General features: G+C 37.8%; 1 protein-coding gene across 2 annotated transcripts in view; it reads right to left on the reverse strand.

Annotated features, from left to right (window-relative positions):
• LOC106171269 (uncharacterized) overlaps nucleotides 1–6,726 on the reverse strand; it is a 7,268-nt gene extending 542 nt beyond the window's left edge. Inside the window, exons 1-11 of one of the 2 annotated variants that reach the window (XM_013551547.3) lie at nucleotides 6,558–6,726; nucleotides 5,851–6,038; nucleotides 5,391–5,541; nucleotides 4,591–4,734; nucleotides 4,026–4,169; nucleotides 3,580–3,723; nucleotides 3,107–3,250; nucleotides 2,258–2,401; nucleotides 1,744–1,884; nucleotides 942–1,039; nucleotides 1–23 (exon numbers count right to left, since the gene is read on the reverse strand). The exon at nucleotides 1–23 is cut by the window's left edge and continues 542 nt beyond it. In XM_013551547.3, coding sequence (XP_013407001.2) covers nucleotides 1–23; nucleotides 942–1,039; nucleotides 1,744–1,884; nucleotides 2,258–2,401; nucleotides 3,107–3,250; nucleotides 3,580–3,723; nucleotides 4,026–4,169; nucleotides 4,591–4,734; nucleotides 5,391–5,541; nucleotides 5,851–6,038; nucleotides 6,558–6,621 — 1,385 coding nt within the window. In that variant the 5' untranslated portion in view covers nucleotides 6,622–6,726. The remainder of the gene's footprint in view (nucleotides 24–941; nucleotides 1,040–1,743; nucleotides 1,885–2,257; nucleotides 2,402–3,106; nucleotides 3,251–3,579; nucleotides 3,724–4,025; nucleotides 4,170–4,590; nucleotides 4,735–5,390; nucleotides 5,542–5,850; nucleotides 6,039–6,557) is intronic. The other variant, XM_013551548.3, reaches the window with a different exon arrangement.
• Between the last annotated feature and the right edge of the window lie 10,307 nt (nucleotides 6,727–17,033).

Genomic DNA, 17,033 nt, shown 5'->3' on the forward strand with positions numbered 1-17,033 from the left:
GCGAAGTTGCCTTTACCGCATGGCTGGAAGTTTAAAAAAAAACATCATTGTAACAGACAAATTTCAACAATGTAATGGACGGTAAACAGACGTTTAACTACTACATAGGGGATTCTAGCGTTGGTGAAGGATCGATCTATCTCCCTGGAGAGTCTCACTAAATTGCTATCAACGTAACCGGCTTAAATGCATGTTTGTCCCGCCTAGTAAAACTGCTAGGGGATAATTATCTTTACACCCTCGCTGATTCGGTAGGCGTGACAAACATTTAAGCCTCTTGAGCTGATAGCAATTAAGTACCCTCTACCAGGGCGAGTGATAGATTTTTTTACAGATATTCACAGATATGTCTCTAGCTAGATAGATGGTCATTTTGAGTTGAGCCCTAAATGACCATCTATCTAGCTAGAGACATATCTGTGAATATCTGTAAAAAACTATCACTCGCCCTGGTAGAGGGTAGCAATTTAGCGTGAACCCCCAGGACCGATCTAAGTATGGGAACTCCGTCTAGGCCTATCTATACACGGATGAGGGTAACCACAACAGCATCGATTATTTTAGTCTTGGTATTGCTATTGTTGCATAACAGGACGGTATATATGATATCTGTTACTGAAATCAGGCCTTATAAACTGATTAGGCGTTAATAAATAACACTACCTGCAGATTTTTTAGCACTAACACCCATATTAACCACATAACCCACAAATTATAAATTTATAAAGCCTGGGAATATGCCCTGGACAGTAGGCCTACTGAAAGAAAACTAAAGAAAACTATTGAATCTTTTACTCTGTGATTTATATGTTTGCATGGCTGCAAACCAAAAATGGTAGCTGACGTAATACAATAGATGAATAAACAGAAAAAGCTTTTAAAAACTCTTTATAAAATAAAAATGAGAGAGAGAGAGAGAGAGAGATAGATGAAATACTTACGTCATTCAGATCAATCTCATAGTCGCCATCGCCGCCGGGATCTCCTCCATCAATGGTGTCGGGTGTATCCTTGTTGAGCCAATCTGTCCATAGGAAACCTGTAGAAAGCAAAGATACGTGTCATTTCACTTGTAAACATTAACAGGGCGTCTTAGGCTGTATTCCCAGAGCTTTTAGATCGATCTACCCCCGCGGGGAGTCTCACTAGATTACTGTCAGATAATCCGGCTTAAATGTCCGTCCCGTCTACTACAAGCTGTAAGGGGGTAATTAACTTTCGTGTCCGCCCGGCTGACAGCTATTTAGCGTGAACCCCCAGGGAGTTAGGTCGATCTAAAGTAGATCGATCTAATCTCTGGAAATGGGGTCTTAGTAAAAATATAGACTTTCCGCATGCAGCGTGGTTTCGTCACGAAGAATATGTAAGGTAAGCGAAGCGCAACCAGGGTATAATATAAAATTGAAGAATTTACAAAAGGTCTAGGTGAAATGTGAGTGTCTGGGTTTTAAAGGCCCGCCTTTTCAGATCCATCAAACATAAGTAAAACAATAAAAACAGGATAAATCCGATAATGCTAGATAAATGGCAAGCCAAATTGTCCAGACTCACCAAAAATATGTAAAAATAAATAAAGAAAAAAGGATAAATGTAGAGAAAAAAATGGCTGTCAACTTGCTATCAATTCCAGTTGTACATGACCAGAACTAAGTGACGAAAGAATAACCGAAATGGATATATTATACATGAGAGAGAGAGAGAGAGAGGGGGGGGGGGGGGAAGGCTAAGGGTAGGCAAACTTACATGGCACTCCGGTGACACATGGCCTGACCTCTTCCGTGACCACGTTGTCACATTTGCCGATACAGATACGGGTGTGCGTTTTGGTGCCGTTGCCACAGGTAACGGAGCACGGGGTTTCAACGTCTGTGCTCCACGGGCCGACTGAAAGATTAAAATAAGTTTCGCTTTGGTAGCGTTTATTGTATACGTAAGTACATGTAACTTGTTTTATTCCAACTGAGGTGACGGATTTTTTTATTCTATCATTTTATTCTTTTATTTACATCTTAAATCTTATTTTCTATTCTTAATTATCTTCACTTCATCTTTTTCTTAATTATTATCACTTCTTTAATTATCCTTTTTTTTTAATTTTTATTTTATACATTAATCCAGTTCTTTTTATTCAAAATATACCAATAACAAATGCAACTGTCATTTTACCCCCCCCCCCCCCCCACTCCACCCGCCACACTATTCCAAAATAACGAAAGAAAAAATAAGAAAAAAATATGGAAAAAAAACAGAAACTCACGACAGAATGGTGGATCGGCGTCGCATGATCGGGACTCCACAGTGGACACGCCGTCACAGTCCCCGTCGCAAGTGCGGCTCCTAGTCTGTGTTCCACCGACCCCGCAAGTGATGGAGCAGTCGCCCCAATCGGACCACGGGCCAACTGAAAAATAAGACAAAACAATAGAAATTATTATACAATATTCATTAAGCTACCGATTGACTGGAAATTAAAAACAACAAAGAAAGGAATCATCAGTGCATGAACAGTTATTTAATAAATAAGGCACCAATCAATATTACACTAAATAAACGGATGAATAGTCACTCATAAATTTGATTTGATCTAGGGTTCATCTCCAGGGCCACCTACATTTTTTTTCCATAAAGTTAAGTTCGAATTTGTGTCTTAAATTCAGAACGTTTTTGTTGAAGCAAAATTATGAGTGATAAAGGGCAAGCAATACAGTCTATATTAAGGCAAAGTGACATACAATATTATTTGAATGCTATACAGAATAATATTACTTTAGGTCAGGGTAAACCATAGTATTGCGATTTACAAATCGGTACTATATATAAGCTATCAATTACGATAGGTAGGATAAAAGCCGGTCATCAATAGGCCCCTAGTAGCCGTAATTTAAAAATGTAAAAAAAAAACTAGAGCCATTGCATTCGGAACTAAATATTATGAAGTAAAAATGACAAAGTGCTTATTTTAGCCGTAATTCAAAAATGAAAAAAAAAAACTAGAGGCATTGCATTCGGAACTAAATATTATAAAGTAAAAATGGCAAAGTACTTATTTTTTCCTTCATGATATGCCAGATGGAGAAAGTAATTTTAAAGCTGTGTTATTGCTTACCGCAATATGGTGGATCAGCCGCACAACTCTCGCTTTCCTGTGTCGCAACATTGTCACAAATTCCGGTACACTCTCTGGTTCTGATTCTTGTTCCTCCAACACCGCAGGTGACAGAACAGTCTCCCCACTCAGTCCAGTCAGTTACTAGAATTATAACACAAACACATTTGATAATTGGTCACCGTGTTCCATGGCGGCATTCAAGACGATTTTACCGAACCCCGCTTTAGAACCTATTGCTTTCACTATCTAAGAAACGGTGGTGAAATCCCCAGCCCCCCCCCGCCCCCCCCCCCCCCCCCCCCATCCTCCACCCGTCAGAATCCTACGCATCAATAGGTCCCAAATAGCCGTAGATCAAACATGAAAAAATAATTAAAGGGAATGGCATTACACGCTAATTAAGTGTCGATTTGACTCAGTGATATGTTTGCTATGAAAGAAAAAAACTTTAAAGTTGTTTTATCGCTTACCGCAATATGGTGGATCAGCGGCACAACTCTCGCTTTCCTGTGTCGCAACATTGTCACAAATTCCGGTGCAAACTCTGGTTCTGATCTTCGTTCCTCCAATACCACAGGTCACAGAACAGTCTCCGTACTCACTCCAGTCACTGACTAGAAATATAACACGCACACATTTGATAATGTATTGGTCGTCGTCTTTTATGGCTGCATTCAAGACGGTTATGCTAATCCTAGGTTTTGTTCCTACTTCTATCACTACGTATTTGAGACTTCTAAGCAACATATAAATTTGTGTAACGTCCGTCGGCAGAACAAGTAAGAACAAATTAGTTCGCATTAGATCAAGTTAGTTACTTCGCATCTGCATTCTTTCAATTTCTATTTCATGCTCTCAGATTTCAACCTTTCTTATTTCATTATATACATTACCAGTTGCGTATTTCGATACTCACCACAATATGGCGGGTCGGCATTACAGTCTTCGGTTTCGGTGACGGACACGCCCTCACAGTTGCCTACACAAGTCCTGGTTCTGGTCCTGGTACCGCCCACCCCGCAACTCACCGAGCACTCCGACCAGTCCGACCAGGGGTCCACTGAAGAAAGAATTATACGAGTTTTATTCAGTGTCTAATCGGGAATTAAGCGGCAAGCTTTTAAGTGGTACGCCATATTTGATCCGCGGATCTGTTTGTACGCTGTTCGAAAAAAAAAAACTAATGGAATTGTCAGACCACTAAAGTCACACATTCTAAAAACTACTGATCCCAATAAAATTTGGATCAGTGGCCAACGGCGCTGACTGAAATTAAGGACTAAAGTCTTTCTTAGTGAGGCTGGGATGGAGTTAAAAATGAAAGGACTGAGGAAGGTGGTTATGTCTTGGATACTTAGTTGATCTTGGGTCAAAGACTTACTATTCTTTATATCTGTGTAAACCGTAATCTTCCAAGTGTTAAAAATGTACACGCAAGCGACAACCCCTCTATTTAACATCCATGCATGAATTTAACTCACCGCAGAATATGTTTTCGGTGCAGTCCCTCGTCTCCTCCGTCACAACGTCCGCACAGTCGCCGCTGCACGTCCTCGTGCGTGTCTGGGTGCCTGTCCCACACGTGGTGGAACACGCGCTCCAGTCGCTCCACGGACCGATGGTAGCTGTTCACAGAAAATAATACCCACATGTTCTTCATTATGATAAACAAAGTGTAGATTTCGTTAAATTAGGATCGTTTGTCATGGAGAATATAACGAGTCTGATGAGCGGTGTTCTTTTGTTACTTTTTAGGCTGATATATCGCTTGAAAATGTGGAAACATGCTTTAATTTTGAATCGAAAAATATCGTATTTTCTGCAAGAGTGCGTTGATGACCAGTCACATCTATGATAAAATAAAATAAAAATTCCATATCAAACATGATTGTGTATGTAAATTAAAAAAAAAACATTATCTTTTTTATGATGTGGCACACAGCCGTAAGCGCCGGCGTTTTGTAGGTGGTCAGATGTTTTTCAAGCGTATAAACATAAAATACTGACCGAGAGTGTTAAAATAATAATAATGATAGAAATAAACCCCCTCAAAATAAACACAATTATTTTATGTGTGAAAGAGCGAACTCAAAACAGCGGACTAACAAATCCGCGGATCAAATATGGCCGACCCACTTGAAAGCCTGTTGCGTAATCCCCGCGCGGCATGTATTCAGTATCTAATCGGGAATTAAGCGGCAAGCTTTTCAGTGGGTCACCATATTTGATCCGCGGATCTGTCAGCCCGCGGTTCTGAATGCGCTCAAAGTTGCCCACTTACTGCAAGGATCCGTGTTGCAGGCCCGGCTCATTTCGCTAGGGCCAGTACAGCCGCCTGCAGGACACGAGCGGGTTCTATACTGTACGCCGCCACCGCACGTGACGCTGCATTCGCCCCATTCTGACCAGGGGGTCCACGTGCCTCCGCACGGCTAAGAATAGATAAATGTACACATATGTGTGTCCAGCAAACAAAGCACGTTTTTTTTTTTTTTTTTTTTTTTTTTTTTTTTTTTTTTTTTTATGGTAACGTGTTGGCATCCCGTTTAAACTGAAAGTGAACCTCTAAGAAACATCTCACCCAATTAATTGACTCTATTCCTACCTCGTAAAAAGATTTAGGTTAAGAATAGAACAGTTATTTTGGCCTACAAAAACACAAAAATAAAAACAAAACAAAACAAGAGAGAGAGAGAGAGAGAGAGAGAGAGAGAGAGAGACCAGAAATGGTAGATATTTACCAAGTTCGGTCCGTGGCAGGGGTTGGCATCTTGTGGGTTGGATTCGTAGTCTCCAATATAGTCGTCGGGTACAGTGGTTCCGGGGGCGCAGGGACGGCGAACAGACGACAGGTCACTCATGCACCGGTAGTAAAAACATCGGTTTGTGACGTCACGGATGTATTCCCCGTACTTTTCACAGGGTCGTTCTGTTCAAGAAAAAAATTATAAAAAATTGTAGTATTTTTGTTTATTACTGCTACACATCAAGTCAAAAGTGTGCTTTCGAGATATTAATTGTTTAATTGTGCATTTTTGTGTCGTTACGAGTAAAACAAAACTGCTGTCTCGTTGATAAAATAGGTGTCGATTTTTGTACCGAAAGCAAACTCGTGTTAATGTATTGATCGATATTACATTTCAAAGAGCGTTACAAATAGTGATAAATGAAGTCCTATGTACGCACCATCCTTCTTTTGTTTTGTTTTCCGTTTTATTAGCGAATGATTATGATATTATTAAAAAGAATACATCTTCAAAAGCGAAAATGATTTTAACCAACTTTCCAAAACAATTCTTGTTCTGTTGTCCTAAGGGTATCATATTATTAAGTCAGCGTGAAGTTTCTATACGCTCATGAGGGAATTCTCTGACTAAGAACAAAAAGGTTTATCCTATCGTATAAGTTAACCAGACCATTTCAAAACAAATGCAAAAAGTTTACTTACCTTGAATTGCAAGCGTCGTCGAAACTATCACCAACAAAAACGCTAGCGTCCCTTTAAGACCCATGTTGTTTTTAACTGCCAACAGTTAAAGAAACGCTCCTAATGAAATTATATCAATTGTCTTTATTTATATATGTCCGCGAATCCTCGCATATGATTACCCTTTGGGTTTGATCTGGATTTCAAAAGTGGCATTTGGTTTTAATTTGAATAATTTTGGTGATTCAAATTCCGGATCATATGAAGAATTCCGCGCATAGCGCTACCTCTGATCAGTGGTAATTACAAAAATATCCTTTTGAAATTATATAATTTATTCTGCCCTTTGCGTTAGTCACTACATTTCTATATATCACTGTCAGTGTTTGAACAAAAGGTCTGAATAATGAATCGAAGAAAGATGAGTGGTTGACTTCATTAATCAAAAGTACCTGTTATGTTTATGACCCGATATTAGACACTGATATCAAATATAATGGAAATATGTTTTCCATTTTTAAATTTTACTTCACATCATGGTTTCCCGCTTCTTTCAATTCTTTTCAATTCATCTTGTCGTGAGAATGTGCAATGTCGAGTGAAACGCACATCAAACGTACATGTAAAAACACCAACCGTGAAGCTTTAAATAGAATTGATAAACTCGAATCCAAAGGGGTCTTAGTATTGCCATATCCCCAACTTTTTTCATATTGTTTTCTTTAAAAATTTGGGTAGTTGAAATCTCAATGCCTTGACAATAAAAACCGCATTAAATGCATTATAAAATCCTGTAAAAAATGTAGACGAAAGCAAAACAAAATTGATTCTTCAAAATTAAAAAAAATCATATTTTTTCACGTGAACTATTGATAGTTTTTTCTTATTTCCTCCTATAATTATTTATCTGTTTGTTTGTTTGCTTTTAGGCATATTTTTGCCAGAATGCATCTGTTAAGTGCGTATAATGGAGAAGGAGGTTGAAGGTATGTCGATATTGCTACGAAACTCAAGTGCGGCTATTCTTTAAAGAGGAAACACCCACTGATTTCATCAATTAAACAATTAATTAAGATTTATATACTTATCACTGCCCATCGTTGGAAAAACCCACTCCTGGGTGGGCCGACGTTCCACTAAGTTGGCATTTCTATACAGACACATAAAATAGGCATCCCTGACACAATGAAAGAATAGAAATGTCAGAATTCATTAATGCGAATTGAGTATGAATTGAAATTTGTGGTCAAGTCTTCCGCGATGACGTGAGAGAATATTTAATTCTTTAGAAAGATAAGCTCATAACTTTTTTTCATTTTGCTAATTATAGACTAATTAACGCCTCCAGTAACACCTTTTTTCTTGACTCAGTCATTTCCTGATGCGGCTATAACGTTTTTGTTGTTTATGTTCCAAGGAGAGGAATTATTCGAATAGTAAACAATCCGTGTCATTGATAACCGCCATACAGCAGTGGTTTGAGGGGCGGTTTAAGGCCTTTTTTATCAACTGCGTGACTAAGTCTCTTCATTTTTTTTCTCTCGCATATTCTCTTATTTCATATTAAAATTATGTCTACTGTTTTGAAAAGAAACACCAAGGCATATGATAAATAATGATCGTTTCACCGGATTTTCCGAACTTCTTCATGATTAATTAGTTAAGAGAACCGTAGGGCCTATATAGGAAAGTGTCTTAAAAGTACATGTATGTTGTACACGTGTATGTGTAAGAGCCCCCCCCCCACACACGCACACACACTTATCGCTATCCCTCTCTCTCTCTCTCTCTCTCTCTCTCTCTCTCTCTCTCTCTCTCCAGGCCCGTAGCCAGCAAATTCAAAAGGTGTTTCTTTTTCTAAAAAAGTGGACCTTTTCTCATAAAAGTTTCATGTACAGTACCTAGATCAAATTTTACCCAGAGTGGACCTTTTCCCAGCAAAAGGGGCGGTTCTTTCGAACCCCCCGAATCCCCCCCTGGCTACGGGCCTGCTCTCTCTCTCTCTCTCTCTCTCTCTCTCTCTCTCTCTGCATTATTTTTAAATGGTTAGCACACTGCATTTAAAATATGTTTCCAAATTAATGAGTTTTCTAAGCGTCCTAAACAATTTTCTTTTGACTGGTTAATGGCTGACCGTTATAACATACCCATTGCACGTTACAGGGGTTTATTGTCGTTACATGTGTATCTTTAAACGCGTGAACGGTAACTTGTATTTCTTCCATTATTATTTCACAAGTGTTGAGCAAGTGCAATTATATCGTGTTTCTCAAATGATCTTATATGTCAGAAAGTCGTGATAATTCAGTGCTATAGGAGCCGGGAAACCATAATACCACAATTAAAAACATTTGATCATCGTTTTCACCAATAGAAAATACATTGGGATTCGAGCTGGTGCACAGTAGACATAATGACCTAAAATGGCAATGAATTTCGTTCGGGTCCACAGATTTTCAATAGTTTTCCCTTCTTTTCTTTCCAGACAATGTGACCACGACGCGTTGACCCTATCTAAGGTCATTTAAGATTCCGTTGAGGGCAGCTGATTTGAAATATTGCTGGCATTCTAGCCGGAAAGTTATTGAAATGGGCCACAATAAGTGGAACAGAAGTGGGCAAATTAATTAATTATTTAACTCTGCGGTTTACGGTGGCCTGTACTATTATGCTACGGTGCTGTTTACTGTCTTGTATTCTGCCCGCAAACAATTATGGTTGATTTATTAATTTTTAATGCCAAGCCGCTTATTGCGCTCTCATCTTTGTGTTTTGCGTGGGTGAGTGTGTGCGTGTGTTTGTGTGAGTGTGACTGTGACTGTGCGTGCTCACATGTGCGCGGGCTAGAGAGATCCCATCCCCAAAACAAGGACATTTACCTCCAGAAATACACGTGCGGTAAAAATTCATGGCTCTTTGACAAAGTTGAGGCAAATATTCACATAACATTATCAGACGTAATCCATGCGGATATTCAATTTTACGCAATGTACAGCAAAAATGCGCTTTCTCCTTGTTCTCCTTGGGGTAAACACTAAAAGTATTTTAATCGAATCGTTTAAAACAGAATCGAGCTATTCAAATCCACAAGCGCCATTCCTCCATAGCAGTGCATTTCAGCAGGCCAAGTATGACTGCGTTTGAAAATAATATTCGCAAATAAATCACGTTGTTGAAATCAAGAAATTCATTAGGGATAATATAATCCACTGTAGCTTTTAAATGGAGATGTATTCAGTAAAATTTAGCACAAAGCGCAACATTGCCTTTCATCAAACTGGCACCGAAGGTTGTTTTATGCATCTTTGTGCGGTCAGTAAGAGAGTCTTTGGCTACGGACCCCGAGATCTGCTACACAAAGGATTTTTAGACCGAATGTTGGTCCAAACTTTCATCCCCGTCTTCTTTGCACCAAGATGAATTTTAAGAAGTGGTCCGATCTAATGAAAAATTGCGCCTGTCTTATGCGATGGAAAGAAATAGCTAATAGGAACAGTGTTTTTTTCGTCGACAATCACGCATTTGTCTTGAATTGATAAATTTCGGACCTAAAGTTAGGTTAGTCAGTATTTTTTGTGGAACCGGCTTCGAAAAGGGCGTTTTCGTCAGAGGTACTTATCGCATCTAAGAATGTATTGCGTAGTGTAAGAGTCTCCGTAAAGGAATGCGAGATAGAAAACATATGAATTAAACACCCCACGTCCGCCCTTCATTTTGCGCTGGGCTGGGCAATCAACAGCAAACTCCATGGGACCGTTCCCAGTCCCTATTAGCTGTGGATCGATCGAAGATGCTAGAAGATGCTAGGGGGTAATTAACTATCGTTTAGCAGTTTCAGTAGGCGTGCCAGACATCTAAGCCGCTTAAGCTGAAAGCAATTCAGTGAGAAACCCCTCAGAGATGGATAGATCCTGTTAGATCGATCTAGGTATGGGAACCAAGTCTATCTCAATATGCTAGCACTGAACTGACCTTTGGCTGACTTCGAAAGGACTTAACCAACTTGGGACAGCCGTCACGTAAAAGTGTCTAGATAATATTTGTCTGAGATAAATTCCGGACATATTTACCGCAAATATAACTAACGTTTTCCGATATGTAGGCGTAATATCCGTGCATTATCACTAAAGTGAATAATAGTGAATAAATATCAAGAGAATCAGAATTTGGTATGAGGGATATACTAAGAAATTTACTCAGTAGCGTTTTGCAAGGAATACTGAGGACCGTTTACCCCTGTTTCGCACGTCTTTTAACTAAACTCGAACAAATTAAACAAATTGTGGTTGTCGTAACAATTATGTTTACTCTCATTTGTTTTAAGGCATGTCAACTTTATCTGTTGCGGGCTAGACCGCTTACAGATCAATATCACAATGTCAGCTGCTTTTAAATTTTAGTTCTCGGGTTTCTGTTTTCAGCAAAGTAAACTAATTATACCAATACTTTTGACTAATGGTGTTGCAGCTGGTTATACTCAGTTGCCGACCAAAAAGCGCATTCTTTTACATTCATTTCATATAATGCAGGTAAAATAGTCACTGTTACTTCAGCTATAGTATAAGTAACTTGTTAAGGTTATATATAGCTACCACATTTACAACCACGAAGTGGAAGACACTGAATATTTAATTTCATATTTCTTATACATTCAGTCAAAGCATATGAATTATTTCAGGTTTTGAAAGTGAAATAGAATTAAAGCGAGGTGACATTGAATTTATTTAATCTTATAAAAATTCAAATGTGGTCTATCTTGACATCGGTGTTTATTTAGAATATATTTTGCTGCCGCTTTAAATTTTCCTGTTTTTGAAATATGAAATTGAAATATGTGGTCAAGTTTTGAGGTTTTGTATTATGTCAGCAAATATTACGGGAGCTTACCAGTAGGAAATAAATGCGTCACGTTTATCGGAAAAATTAAACCTCCTGAAATGTTTATCATTCAAATTGGAGACCGATGTTTGACTCTCGTTATGTTGTCAGGAGACGGATTTCATCATGTATTTAAGTGCACTTCTTACAGAAAGTAGAAAAGCTTATTAGCTTATTCATCCCAAGAAATTATGTCATCATCATCATTGCTCTTCGTCCCTCGTGGGACATAAGGCCACAAGAAATTATGTACCAGATCAAATAACTACACGAATGACGTTCAACAAATAACAAGAAAAAAAAAAAACTCCATATTCTGCACAAATTTATTAGGTTGGCAAGAGAGAGAGAGAGAGAGAGAGTGTGTGTGTGTGTGTGTGTGTGCGTGTGAATGTGTGTCACTCAATGACATATTTCGTGGAAAGGTGTGGGGGCAATAACTGTGGTAGACAGATTTTCACAGACGCCCTCTTGTGACAACTCGTACCAAGAAGGTAAAGTGTTTGTTTGCGTGTTAATGAATAACATTAAACAATCATGTACGCCTTCCTAATGCGCACAGCTTTTCAAAACATACCAGTTGTATTATTTAGAACAGGCTGAAGCTAAGGATTTAGTCACATAAACTAATAATAATAATAATAATGGTAGCAGCACATGTAGTAATGATTATGGTGATAATAATAATAATTATTATTATTATCATTTAAAATAATATATTAATGGAGTAACTACATGTCGTGACTTTTGTGTCCCAAAAGTACCCATAAATAAAGCACATTTCTTTTAGAAGGCTTGGATCCGACAAACTACAAAACGTTCATCCCATTTGCCCTTAATGTCCTCTCTTAGGAGAATACTCATGTAAAGACAACTATTAACTGAGATATCTGACACCATGCAGTCCCGTAGCAAGCAATTTCAAAAGGCGGGGGGGGGGGGGGGGGGGGGGGGGGGGGGGGGGGGGGGGGGGGGGGGGGGGGGGGTGTTCCTTTTATGAAAAAGTGGACTTCTTCCCATGAAACCTTCATGCACATATATATATATATATATATTTTTTTTTTTTTTTACCCAGAGGGGACCTTTTCCTAGCAAAAAGGGGGTTTCGAAAGAACCCCCGACGCCCCCTCCCCTCCTGACCCTGTCTACGGACCTGCCATGAATTGATAGCTCAGCAAACATCTCAAAGTGTACGTTGGGCCCGAGAAGTGTAGGTTGGTGGTCACAAATAGGCCTGAACTCGATGGCCGCTGTCCTTGTCATTTCCCGCGTCTCCTTGGTCCAGTGTAATTCCACAGAGGAATGTCAAATATATGACCCAAGTTGACAACATGTCTGAATGGTAGGGGACATGTATACACAAGGAAAATAAATGGCATATAGTAGGGGAGCCAAGGCAAAAAATTAGGGTGAAAAAAAATTTTTATGATATAAAATTTTCGAATATATGGTCGGAGAGCCTGATACCTGGGGTTTATGATTCTGCTTATTGGACAAATGGGCTCAATTGCGAAAGTGCCCAAAAATCCAAGATGGCCGCCACCCCTAAGGAATATGCAATAAATGGATAAATTATGAAAAATGGTTGATATTTTCATTTAGTTTCAGGGTAGATATTTTTATTGTCCATATATTGTGGAAATATGTACTATCTGGTGATCTGTAGCAGAAATTGGTCAATTGGATTCAAAATGGCCGTTCTATCCAAGATGGCGGCCAATATTTCAACATTTTTTGCAATTAAATCCTCTTTTCATTGATCTACAATTTCTTTCAATCATGATATGAGCAAACATTTATCAAATAAAAATTGCCTCTACTATTTTCTGCATTTGTACCATCTATGTGTAATATAGAGGCTTTGTGAATACAAAAAAATCCAATATGGCCGCCATGCACCCTTTACCATTATGAGTCAAGGGTACTACCTGTCTTTTATAGAAAAGTTCAAATATCTACTTTAATGAAGCAAATGCTATTTCTATTTAACAATTTTTGGGTGAAGGGGAATTGCTTCAGTATTTTAGAGGTAAATTCAAAGAGCTATTTCAATCCAAGATGGCAACTTTATCCAAGATGGCGGCCAAATTTTCATAAGTTTTTGCAATGAAGTCATGGTTTCTGTAATCTAGAACTACTTTCAATCATGGAAAAAGCTAAATTTTATCAAATATAGAATTTCTCCAATACTGTGTGCATTTTTGCTATCTGAATGCATAATTTAAGTTAGATGATTAGAGAAAAATCTAATATGGCTGCCATACACCCCTTACCAATATGAGTCAAAGGCGAAACATATCATATCAAAAGTTGGTATATCTCATTCAATGAAGTATATTATACTTTCATTTTAAAACATTTGGTAAAGTACACTTGTTTTTTATTTTATGATGTTTAATTATACACTACCTATTAATCCAATATGGCCACTCTATCCAATATGGCAGCCAAAATTTGACCAATTTTGCAATTTAATCCCTTTTCTTTTTGTCAGAATTTTTTTCAATCTTCTAGAAGCAAAATTTCATCAAACATAGATGCTCTACCCTAACTTTCTGCATTTTTACTATCTTTATACAGAAAGAAGGCTTTATGCTTATAGAAATACCCAAAATGGCCACCATAAATCCCTTATCATTACCCTCATATGAAACAAAGTGACGTATCTCATAAAAAGTTGAAATATCTCCTTTGATGAAGTACATTTCATTTTTATTTTACAATATATGGGTATATGAGAATTTTTTCACTTTTTGCAGATAAATTTAAGATGGAATGTTTATTCACAGTAAATTATTTACAAGTTTCTTCACATTCATATGCATGTTCTTGGACCATTGTATTTTTAGCCTTACAACTATGTTGTCAAATTACATGTCTAGAATAACATCATTATCTATTTATTTGTTTATCAAAAAGAAGCTCAAAGGTTTTGTACAATAATAATTCCAATTCCATGCAAATTTCACTTCACGGAATCAAAGCTAAACTCATATTTTATTGAAACTTCAAACAACATTTATTTAACTATGCAATAGATACTAGTTTCATTTATTACATTGGTGTTTTAGTTACCTCCGCCAAGGAGGTTATGTTTTTACCCCTGCTTGTTTGTTTTTTGTTTGTTTGTCATCAACATGACTCAGAAAGTTATGAATGAATTTCGATAGAATTAACTTAGAAGTGACCTGGATCAATAATCAATCAATAATCAAAAATAAAAAAATCAAGTTATGGACCAATGTGATGAAATATTCAGAAGCTGCCAGAAGTGGGCCAAGGAACAGATTATTAGGTTTTGGTGGTGATCCAGATCAATAATCAATCAATAATAAAAAAACTAGATCATTATAGAATGAAAATTTAGGGGTGAAACAGCATTGGGTGGAGACTTTGCTGCCTTGACAGAGGTCTGCGCTCTCGAGGTGCTTTTCTAGTTGCAATTTATTTTTGGGAATACAGATGGTGGCCACAACTATGCATTTTGCTGTTTAGCAGTTTATAATGTCCCACATCATTAAGTCATCATTAATTTTATTGCTGCTGATTTGCAGAATATTGCAGCAAATTGGAAAGAAGGAATTGCAATTTGCAGAAGATTTGCAGCAATAAAGCAGTAAATTTGCAAGTGACCTGATATTTTGGTAAGGGTAAAGCTCATAAGGTATAGAAATGAAGAGCATCCTCAGTTGGGAGGAGAAACCTAAGATCTGCTTTGCAAGAAGCAAATATGCAGGGCCTTTGGTCATATCTTAAGACCCAAAAATCTATATAGCTGTACAAAAATCATGCGCGCCTCTTCCATAATACCATGTAACTGTAAGGTGGTGACATTCTCCTCCATGCTGGAAAAGATTACAAAATGCCAAGCATTTGCACTTCCCATGCTTATAAGGAGAGTTAAAGAAACTACGCCCGGTAAGCTCATAAACTGTACTCAAACCACATCCATGTGGACCATAAGTGCTTTATGTAATATGTAAGACAAAGATCAATGTATGAATTGGAAGAAACCTTCCAATTTTTGCAACCTGCAGTGACCTATGTATGGCTAGGTTCTGAGGAATATACCCATGATCTCTTTACCAATATGCTTAATGAAATACCCAAGTACTAAATGCTCCAATTCTCCAATCCACTGTAACACCATGTTTCCTCAGGAGGAATCTTAGACGCGTCGGATCCTTTAGTTTCCACTCTCCTTTGGGAAAAGAAAATCTGATCACCAAGCACAAAAAGGTTTTTCACCCATTGGGCAATGAACTGAAGGAACCATAACATAAGGTACTCGATAAGCATTATTTTAACGTGGATCTTGTCCCTGTATCTACTATGCTGATTTGAGCTGGTGAAACCTGTGGAAAATATTGTATCCTTCCAAGGCAGCAGGGTGGTGGAGGATTCATAATGTTAAGAGATGGATACACCCATGACCACAGATTGTCCTTGGTTCTTATTCCATGACCCTTTAACAGTGCTAGATACAGGGAAGAAGTATTGATCAATGTAGTTTCCCTACATATTCAGGTGCACATCTAATAGCAACTCATTTTTATGGACAAAAAAGGCATGCCCCCGCAGAGAAATTCAAAACTGCTTATAACGTGGTTAGTTTGGTATGGCCAGCAGCTTCTCAAAGTCTTATTCCAAAAGATAACTATCAGGACAGCATCCAGAGGTATAGAAACATGTTACAGTTGGAGAGAGCTTGTCAGGAATGATGGATGAGCAGAGATGTTATGAAAAATGAATATATGCCTGTTGTGTGAAGGATAATTACCACATATTTTGAAATCTGTTTGTAATCCTGTTTTACCTCTGAAATCAAGTTTTAAAGGTCTACATCATCTAAATAAACCCAACTTAATATTAATTGTTAAGTTAAAAGTAATGCTGCATGGCAACATTATAGTAACATACATGCCTGTCATGTCCGGCATTAAGATAAAAAAATATATTTTATGAAGTCTCATGATGTAACCTTATGTGGTCCAACAGCTTTGGAGTTTTGTGCCGGCCCCTTTGTATTATGCTCATGTGAAAAATTTAACTATACAATTATAGGAAATTAATGTTTAGATCTACATAAGATAAGAAATTGGTATATAAGCAATGAGAATTTATATCTTTGGGAGAGAAAAGAAGAAGAGGAGAGGAGATTGAGAAAAACGGAGCAGACGTGTTTTCAAGAAGTTAGGATTTGGAGACTTAGAAACATCAACGAATAAATCCTTTAACTGGTCATTATGTGGACTTGGGTTTTCTTTGTGCGACCTTATGTAAATCTGGCATGAAGTGTAGAATCTTATGATTGCATTATCCACTAAGTTAGTCGAAATCGTAATGTCCTATTTCAAGCCCACACTTGAATTAAGCATCCTACATTTTTATGACATTCAATCCATATATAAAGAAAAGTTCATTACATGACATCTGGGATGACAAGTCTTTGATGTCATCTATAAAATCTATATCAGTGCCACCTGAAAAATATACATTAAATAACAGATTTCAACACTATCAGTAAAGTACACATGGTACCATTGATTTGTAATGGTAAGGGGTATATGGCAGCCAAATTGGATTTTTCTCTAATGAAAAAGGCTTAATCATATTCTT

This window comes from Lingula anatina, chromosome 5 (assembly GCF_051362555.1).
Source record: "Lingula anatina isolate TDL-2025a chromosome 5, LinAna3.0, whole genome shotgun sequence".
NCBI classification, from domain to species: Eukaryota; Metazoa; Brachiopoda; class Lingulata; order Lingulida; family Lingulidae; genus Lingula; species Lingula anatina.